This window comes from Cajanus cajan, chromosome 1 (genome assembly GCF_000230855.2).
Source record: "Cajanus cajan strain Asha chromosome 1, NIPB_CcT2T_4, whole genome shotgun sequence".
NCBI lineage: Eukaryota > Viridiplantae > Streptophyta > Magnoliopsida > Fabales > Fabaceae > Cajanus > Cajanus cajan.
Window position 1 is genome coordinate 14,485,973 of NC_138517.1, and position 10,297 is coordinate 14,496,269.

At 41.4% G+C, this 10,297-nt stretch overlaps 1 protein-coding gene and 1 long non-coding RNA gene across 2 annotated transcripts; both read right to left on the minus strand.

Annotated features, from left to right (window-relative positions):
* Positions 1-2,100: 2,100 nt before the first annotated feature.
* LOC145958400 (uncharacterized) lies at positions 2,101-3,477 on the minus strand. The gene is made up of 2 exons (XR_014434161.1): positions 3,054-3,477; positions 2,101-2,297 (listed from the first exon to the last, which is right to left on the minus strand). It is a non-coding gene; the product is annotated as an uncharacterized LOC145958400 (long non-coding RNA).
* A 1,332-nt stretch (positions 3,478-4,809) lies between these two features.
* LOC145949380 (uncharacterized) lies at positions 4,810-10,014 on the minus strand. The gene is made up of 6 exons (XM_083059203.1): positions 9,378-10,014; positions 7,154-8,621; positions 6,864-6,889; positions 6,573-6,746; positions 4,958-5,138; positions 4,810-4,814 (listed from the first exon to the last, which is right to left on the minus strand). The coding sequence occupies exons 2-6, from the start codon at positions 8,169-8,171 to the stop codon at positions 4,810-4,812; spliced, it is 1,404 nt and encodes a 467-aa protein (XP_082915329.1). The 5' UTR covers positions 8,172-8,621; positions 9,378-10,014.
* Between the last annotated feature and the right edge of the window lie 283 nt (positions 10,015-10,297).

The following is a 10,297-nucleotide window of genomic DNA, read 5'->3' on the forward strand; positions in this document are numbered from 1 at the left end:
TTAATATACAGTTTAATATGTAATTTTTTATATATTTTTTACAAAATAAAAATAAAAATAATTTTAAATAAGATAGAAAAATTGAAATTTAAAATAAGATATAAATTTATTAAAATTTATAAGTATAAAATATATTTAATATGAATATTTTTTTAATAAAAATAAATAAAAACCGAGTCATGCGGTTCAACTAGTGACCCACCGGTTCAACCTTTGACCCACTGACCCAGTACCTTAACCGGTTCGATGACCGGTCCAGTTTTTAAAACTATGGAAAAAACCACTTGATTAAGAGTGAATATCCTTGTTGCTTTACTAACAAAATAGAAACACTAGCTATGGTGCTTCATGACCAAGGTAGATAGATCCATTAATGAGAAGCTATAATGTTCCACCTAATTATATCTCTTCCCCACCAATGTACATGATAGCCGACAAGAAATTTTTGGCTCTTTCAATCTATGACTCAAATCATATAAATCATTTTATTCAAACATAGTTCACAAATCGTTTTACTAAGGATCCCTCCCTCTAGTCAGATCATAGATCGATGTGGAAACCCCACCTAAGATTTGGTTCATACGTTAGAATTTTCTCAACTTTAGATCTAAATCAAATAAAATGTTTTCTTAAATGTATCAACAATGTGACACTTTCTACTCTACATGCATCATATAATAATAATTATAAAAAAAATATATTATACCTAAATAAATTTAAACTAAAGTAAAGAGTATCATATTCAAAATTCAAATAAACCAAACCAATGTATAGTTATTACAAACTTTAAGGAAAATACATTTTTAGGAAAGTAAACTAAAATTCCTAAAACAAAAAACATGAAACATAATTCAATATCTTCGATATCACAAGTATCTAAGCTCTCCCTTCAATCAACTAGACCCCTCCAAAAAGGAAACTTCCTGCAACCACAAATAAACATCCACAGATAAAAAATATGGGAGTGAGAACATATCTTACTCCGGTTATTGATGTAAAATAAGGTTGGGTAGTCACACACAAACATTATATATAAAACCAATAATTAAACTCATCATCAATCCATACAATTGTTTCAACTCAGTTTATATCTCATTCCATTACGATATCAATCAAAATACAATTTAAACACAAGCAAAATGTTATGATTGTACGTTCGTAGACTATACTCTCCTAATCTATATACATGTGGTGCTAGTAAAAACATTTTTCCCTACCTAAAGGTTGAGTGGTATAGGAGTACATGTCGGGTCAATTCATCACAACACTCTCATTAGAAGGATATATATTACTAGGGTCTCATCGGGATAGCTAAACCGTGCAAAATATGCCATATGCACACAATGGGGGAAGTTGGGGCTTCCCAAGCCAAAGTATCCTCAAGGACTTATTTCCAAGCTTTTACACATGGGAACCTTCCCTAGTAGTGTATTCTGCATACCTATCACAAAACACAAATGCACATGATGCATGACATTCAAAATTCAATGCATTACTACACAAATTCACTTACCACATATCATTCATAACACATCACACTTTATCACTTATCACCTTATCTCTTCACAATTTTCATCATGTATCACTTTCACTTATCACAATCACTTATATATATACACAAACCACCTGCACATACACATACATAAGAAGTAGGTTTAGATAAAGAATCACGTCCAATGAGACACACCTTTCACCCGGCACATGCAAGGTCGTGAGTCTTTGGAAGGAAATCACATCTGGTGTGATCCCCTATCACTACAAGGAAAATGATAAATTGCGACGGACAAATTACGACGGTTATCTAGAAACCGTTGTCGCTTTGATATTACGACCCTTCATACGACAGTTTTTCAAAACAGTCGCAAAATTGTTTAACATTGCGACAGTTAATCATAAATCGTCGCAAATTTTTTTTAACATTGCGACAGTTAGTGATAAACCGCCACAAACTTTTTAGCATTGCGAAGATTTATTATAAACCTCGCAATCTACAAAATAAATTTTTTTATTAGAATTTAAAAGTTTTTTTTTAAGTATTATGTATATTGTAACGACCCGGCTGGTCACTACACACGGTATAGCACACTAAAACACCAGACAGATAGAACAAGTATATAAATATAGGATCTAGAATATATAAATATACAAGATTCCAGTCTGACTAGAGTTAAAGTGTACCAAGGAAAATTACAACCAAATGCTACTATCCCAAGTAGCTACAAGCAAAATATCCACACAAGCAAATTAGCTCCAAAGTCCGCCGGAGACTCATCCCAAGACGCCCACCTATTTCTGCTCTGCTCCCATACATAGTATGATCATCGCAGTTCCAACCACATGGAAAACATGCAAGGGTAAGCTAGTATTCTTTAAAAATCAAAACATACTAGTAAAGGATTAGCAATGTAATTAAATTCATCGTTATAATTATCAACACATCTGCACAGCTTATATTGCTCAACAACATCAGCACCGTAATGCGGTTATATCAACACTGCTTAGTAGCAGCAACAGCACCACTCTAGTGGCTATAACAACACCGACTTAGCGGCAACAACAACACCACTCTAGTGGCTATAACAACACCGACTTAGCGGCAACAACAACACCACTCTAGTGGCTATAACAACACCGACTTAGCGGCAACAACAGCACCACTCTAGTGGCTATAACAACACCGACTTAGCGGCAACAACAGCACCACTCTAGTGGCTATAACAACACCGACTTAGCGGCAACAACAGCACCACTCTAGTGGCTATAACAACACCGACTTAGCGGCAACAACAGCACCAGCAACACCACCTCAAGTGGGTATAATCAGCATACAACTCAGCATTATATAGTACAGCAAATCAGCATACAACACAGCTAAGTAGTATTCAACACAACTTACTACTCATAACTCAGTTCAACATCCTTATAGTACAATACTGTTAAAAATCAACATATAATTCAGCTCGACTCAACAACAAAATTTGACACAGTTCAAAAATATTCATTTATTATTAATCATCAAACAATTAATAATTTCAAAAACTAACTTCCCTTACTTGGATAATCCTGAACCGAAATTTGAGCAGAACCTCCTCCTCTTTCTCCTCTTTTCTTTATTCTGACAGAACCACCTCTACCGGATTCCTCTTCCTCTTTCTCCTCCTTTCCTTTCCTCCCTCTTTCTCTAAGGATTTTCTCTTCCCAAGGTATGAATTTTCGTAACTCCCCAAGCCCCTATTTATAGCAATTCTGGCTCCTCTACCCGGTACGGCCGTTCCAAAAAGCGGAACGCCCGTTCTGGGCTCGAAAAAGCTACACAAATTTTTGAACTGGAACGGCCCGTTCCAAATACGGAACGGCCCGTTCCCAATTTCCAGCAGAACGGCCCGTACTCCTTTTGAAACGGCCTGTTCTCCCTTTAGAACGGCCCGTTTCACAATCAGAACGGCCCGTTCTCCTTGTCGGAACGGCCGTTCTGAGCCCGTTCTCAGTCAAGATTTTTAGTTAAATTTTAAAGCTTGGAACGGCCCGTTTTGCTTTTGGAACGGCCCGTTCCAAGTTACCAAAACACCCTTCAAACTTTTTGAAAATTGCGAAAATGCCATCAATAATTACAATAATACCCCTATACCTTTATAAAATTCACGAAAATGCCATTTTAATAATAAATAATAATAATAATAAAAAAATAAGGTATTACAATTCTCCCCAACAACAAAAATTTTCGTCCTCGAAAATTCACTTACTTAGAAGAGATATGGGTACTGTTCACTGAACTGACTTTCTACTTCCCAAGTTGCCTCACCCGTAGTTGCATCCCAAAGAATTTTCACCAATTTTATGGACTTGCCACGAAGCTCCTTCAACTTATGATCAATTATAGCTACCGGTTTCTTTTCATAAGTCAGATTCTCCTTCACCTGCACCTCATCCATCTCCACCACATGACTCGGGTCATGAACATACTTCCTCAACTGGGACACATGAAATACATCGTGTAGGTTTGAAAGAGACGGTGGCAAAGCCAACCGATAAGCAACCGGACCCACACGCTGTATTATCTGATAGGGACCCACGAATCTTGGTGTTAACTTCCGAGTCTTCAGCGCTCTACCCACACCAGAAGTCGGAGTCACCTTCAGAAACACATGTTCCCCCTCAGCAAACTCTAAAGGCTTACGCCTTTTGTCAGCATATGATTTCTGCCTACTCTGGGCAGTCCTCATTTTCTCCTGAATCATCTTCACCTTTTCAGTAGTCTGTAGGATCAACTCCGGTCCCACAACCAGTGACTCACCATCCTGATACCAGCACAGAGGAGTCCTACATCTCCTGCCATATAAGGCTTCAAACGGCGCCATCCCAATACTAGCATGGAAACTGTTATTGTAAGTAAACTCCACAAGCGGTAATACTTCCTCCCAACTACCCAAGTGATCTAACATACAAGCCCTCAGCAGATCCTCCAAGGACTGGATTGTCCTCTCTGACTGACCATCCGTCTGTGGATGATAAGCAGAACTCAGCTTCAGCTTTGTGCCTAAAGCTCGGTGTAGACTCTGCCAGAATCTGGAAGTGAACCTCGGATCTCGGTCGGAAATAATACTGGAAGGTACCCCGTGCAACCGAACTATCTCCCTTATATACAACTGCGTCAGCTTCTCTAAGGACCACTTGATGTTGACAGGCAAGAAATGCGCACACTTGGTCAACCGATCAACAATCATCCAGATAGCATCACTATTCCTAGATGACCTAGGCAACCCCACGATGAAATCCATAGTAATGCTATCCCATTTCCACTCGGGAGTCTCAATCTGTTGCATTAACCCACTAGGCTTTTGATGTTCAACCTTTGCCTTCTGACAGGTTAAACAGGCCGCCACATACTCAGCTATCTCTCTCTTCATACCAGACCACCAGAAAGTCTTCTTGAGGTCTTGGTACATCTTAGTCATACCTGGATGTATGCTAAGTTTGCTCTTGTGACCTTCCTCTAGCACAGCTCTCCTTAGCTCAGCATCCTGAGGTAGGCAAATCCTGCCTCTGAACCTTAAGATCCCATCCTCTCCCAGCTCAAAGCCTACAGCTTTATCAGTACCCAACATCCCAAGAAGCTTCACCAGTTCGGTGTCTTGCAACTGCTTAAGTCCAACTTGCCTCAAGAACTCATTAGTTATGGTAACTGCCCCACAACTAATGTGATCCTGAGCTAACTCCACACAGAGATTCAAATCTCTGAACTTCTCAACCAACTCCAGCTCTCTAATCATCATACTTGTCATGTGGATGGATTTCCTACTCAGCGCATCTGCCACCACATTGGCCTTGCCTGGATGATACATCAACTGAAAATCAAAATCCTTCAGAAACTCCATCCACCGCCTCTGTCTCATGTTCAGCTCCTTCTGATCAAACAGATACTTCAGACTTTTGTGATCACTGAAGACACTGAATCGAGCTCCATACAAGTAATGCCTCCAAGTCTTTAAGGCAAACACCACAGCTGCTAACTCCAGATCATGAGTGGGATAGTTCCTCTCATGAGTCTTCAGTTGCCTTGAAGCATACGCCACCACTCTCTCGTTTTGCATCAACACACACCCCAGACCCTGATGAGAAGCATCACAGTACATGTCAAAAGGCTCACCAGAATTCGGTAACACCAACACAGGAGAAGTAGTCAACCTTCTCTTCAACTCCTCAAAGCTCCGTTCACAGGCATCTGTCCAAATAAATGGCTGCTCCTTCCTCGTCAACTGGGTCAGAGGCGCTACTATCCTAGAGAACCCTTCAATGAACCTCCGATAGTAACCCGCTAAGCCCACAAAGCTCCGTATATCCGTGACAGTCCTCGGGCGTTCCCACTGCAATACCGACTCCACCTTAGCCGGATCAACAGCAATCCCCTTAGCTGAAATCACGTGGCCCAAGAACTTCACCTCATCCAACCAGAACTCACATTTTGAAAGCTTAGCATACAATTGCTTCGCTTTCAAAATCTCCAACACTGTCCTCAAGTGCTCTCCATGTTCCTCTGGGGTCCTTGAATAAACTAAGATATCATCAATAAACACTACCACGAATTTATCCAAGAACGGCCGGAAGATCCTGTTCATGTAGTCCATGAACACAGCGGGGGCGTTGGTCACACCGAACGGCATCACAACATATTCATAGTGACCATACCTAGTCCTGAAAGCAGTCTTCGGTATGTCACCCTCCTTCACCCTAATCTGGTGATATCCTGACCTCAAATCAATCTTAGAAAACACCGTCGCGCCCCTCAATTGATCCATTAAGTCATCTATCCGGGGAAGTGGATATTTGTTCTTAATGGTCAATTTGTTCAGCTGCCTGTAATCAACACACAGTCGACTACCCCCATCCTTCTTCTTTACCAACAACACAGGAGCACCCCACGGCGAAACACTCGGTCGCACCAACTGCTTTTCCAATAAGTCTTCCAACTGATATTTCAGCTCAGCCAGCTCAGCAGGAGCCATCCTATAGGGAGCTACTGACACTGGTCCCGCACTTGGAACCAGGTCAATGCTGAACTCCATCTCCCTAACAGGAGGCAACCCAGGCACCTCGTCAGGGAACACCTCGGCATACTCCTTCACCACATCGATACCAGCTAAGATCCTCTCGGTCTCCACACTCGTGGTAGCAAGCAGAAGACAGCACTCTGCCCCATCCCTCAGCAAGGACTCAGCTTGAACAGCTGAGATCAATAGCTCATCCTCCTCTTGAGGGAAGATTAACCGCCTATTGGCACAGTCTATAAGGATGCGATTGGCAGACAACCAATCCATCCCTAAGATTATGTCAATATCCACCAAAGGTAAACAAATCAAGTTCACCTTGTACTTCTTCTCATCCACCACAACTGGACAACCCACGCACAATTCAGAAGCAATCACAGAAGTAGAAGCGGGCGTCGACACAAGTAGTCTCAACCCCAACTCACACACAGGCACACCCAACAAAGCAGCACATGCATATGATATAAATGAATGCGTAGCACCAGAGTCAAATAGAATCATCACATCCTTACCAGCGGCCTTGCCCTTCCCCTTCACAAGATCAGAAGAAGTCGAAGCCTCAGCACCCGTCAAAGCAAATACCCTACCAGCAGTAGTAGGTCTGTCACCCCTCTGTGTATCAGCTCTCTGTGCACCACTCCTCTGAGTATCAGCCCTCTGTACATTACTCCTCTGAGTGCTCCTCTCTGGTCTATCCCCCGTAGGACAATTTGCCGATTCGTGGCCCATCTGATGACATCTGAAGCAACGGTTCTCCGTGTGCGGACAGTCCCTGATAAAGTGGGGCCCAGCACACCTGAAACATCTCAGAGTGGCACCTCCACTCTGTCTATCTCCACTAGCAGCACTGAAAGATTGCCTATAAACAGAACCCCCTCGCTGTGGTTGGGGCCTGTCATATGGTTTCCTCTGACTCTCACCTTTCTTGGACCCATATGGTCCCCCAATAGTCCTTACAGTACGGTTGCCACCTTCCAACTGCTCAACCACCTTCGCCTTCTCCACTAAGGCTGGGAACTCCGTGATGGCCATAGGCACCACCATCCTCTTCAGCTCATATCTCAATCCATCTGCAAATTTCCTGCATTTCCAAGCCTCAGGCATAACCTGCGAATAAAAACGGGCCAGGTGCTCGAATTTTATCGCATACTCAGAAACTGTCATCCCACCCTGATGCAGTCGCATAAATTCAACCTCCTTGGCGTGCCTTACACTGTCAGGAAAGTATTTCTCCATGAACACTGTCCTGAAACACTCCCAGTCAACGGTAACTCCTCTAGCAACAAGCATCTGATAGGTGCCTCTCCACCAATGCTCAGCCTCTCCCACAAGCATGTACACAGCATATGCTAACCTCCTCTCTGGAGGACATCCCAGTACGGTAAAGATCTTCTCTAATTCACGGATCCAGCGGTCAGCTACCTCTGAATCCCCATCTCCAGTAAACTGCGAAGGGTTACACTTTCGGAACTCAGCAAGATCACGGCTCTCCTGTGACCCTGCAGGTCTTGCTGCACTAACTGCAGCTCTCTCAACCTCCATCCTAGCAAAATAGGTATTTTGTTGTTGCATAGCCATGGCCAACATCTCGAGGGCACGGGCTATCTGCTCATTTGTCCTAGTCATCTTCTACAAAGATAACAACTTCTTTAGTAAACAGTAACTAAGCCACACAAAATCAATAGCACAACAAATCACCACAACAATTTCAGCACAGCAGACATCACAGCAAAACAACACAGCACAGAGCTAACACAGCAAAAAGCCTAAAGGAACTACCCCCAAAGAGTGTCCACTAGACTCTAACTGCTCTGATACCATTAAGTGTAACGACCCGGCTGGTCACTACACACGGTATAGCACACTAAAACACCAGACAGATAGAACAAGTATATAAATATAGGATCTAGAATATATAAATATACAAGATTCCAGTCTGACTAGAGTTAAAGTGTACCAAGGAAAATTACAACCAAATGCTACTATCCCAAGTAGCTACAAGCAAAATATCCACACAAGCAAATTAGCTCCAAAGTCCGCCGGAGACTCATCCCAAGACGCCCACCTATTTCTGCTCTGCTCCCATACATAGTATGATCATCGCAGTTCCAACCACATGGAAAACATGCAAGGGTAAGCTAGTATTCTTTAAAAATCAAAACATACTAGTAAAGGATTAGCAATGTAATTAAATTCATCGTTATAATTATCAACACATCTGCACAGCTTATATTGCTCAACAACATCAGCACCGTAATGCGGTTATATCAACACTGCTTAGTAGCAGCAACAGCACCACTCTAGTGGCTATAACAACACCGACTTAGCGGCAACAACAACACCACTCTAGTGGCTATAACAACACCGACTTAGCGACAACAACAACACCACTCTAGTGGCTATAACAACACCGACTTAGCGGCAACAACAGCACCACTCTAGTGGCTATAACAACACCGACTTAGCGGCAACAACAGCACCACTCTAGTGGCTATAACAACACCGACTTAGCGGCAACAACAGCACCACTCTAGTGGCTATAACAACACCGACTTAGCGGCAACAACAGCACCAGCAACACCACCTCAAGTGGGTATAATCAGCATACAACTCAGCATTATATAGTACAGCAAATCAGCATACAACACAGCTAAGTAGTATTCAACACAACTTACTACTCATAACTCAGTTCAACATCCTTATAGTACAATACTGTTAAAAATCAACATATAATTCAGCTCGACTCAACAACAAAATTTGACACAGTTCAAAAATATTCATTTATTATTAATCATCAAACAATTAATAATTTCAAAAACTAACTTCCCTTACTTGGATAATCCTGAACCGAAATTTGAGCAGAACCTCCTCCTCTTTCTCCTCTTTTCTTTATTCTGACAGAACCACCTCTACCGGATTCCTCTTCCTCTTTCTCCTCCTTTCCTTTCCTCCCTCTTTCTCTAAGGATTTTCTCTTCCCAAGGTATGAATTTTCGTAACTCCCCAAGCCCCTATTTATAGCAATTCTGGCTCCTCTACCCGGTACGGCCGTTCCAAAAAGCGGAACGCCCGTTCTGGGCTCGAAAAAGCTACGCAAATTTTTGAACTGGAACGGCCCGTTCCAAATACGGAACGGCCCGTTCCCAATTTCCAGCAGAACGGCCCGTACTCCTTTTGAAACGGCCTGTTCTCCCTTTAGAACGGCCCGTTTCACAATCAGAACGGCCCGTTCTCCTTGTCGGAACGGCCGTTCTGAGCCCGTTCTCAGTCAAGATTTTTAGTTAAATTTTAAAGCTTGGAACGGCCCGTTTTGCTTTTGGAACGGCCCGTTCCAAGTTACCAAAACACCCTTCAAACTTTTTGAAAATTGCGAAAATGCCATCAATAATTACAATAATACCCCTATACCTTTATAAAATTCACGAAAATGCCATTTTAATAATAAATAATAATAATAATAAAAAAATAAGGTATTACATATATTATCTTAATGAACTTATATTTTATTAACAATTTTATATATACTTCCTTTAACATGAGGTACACAATTTTTTTTCTTTATATAATTTCAAAATCGTGACTAGAATATAAATTTATCTTTCAACAAACTTATGAATTTATCTTGTATGTAAGATGTGTTAGAGTATATAAATAAATATAATTATCATTTTATAACTTAATTTTTAAGTTATCAGATCACATATTATTGAATAATTTACAATGTTAAATTTTATAAATTTTATTTTAAATGTC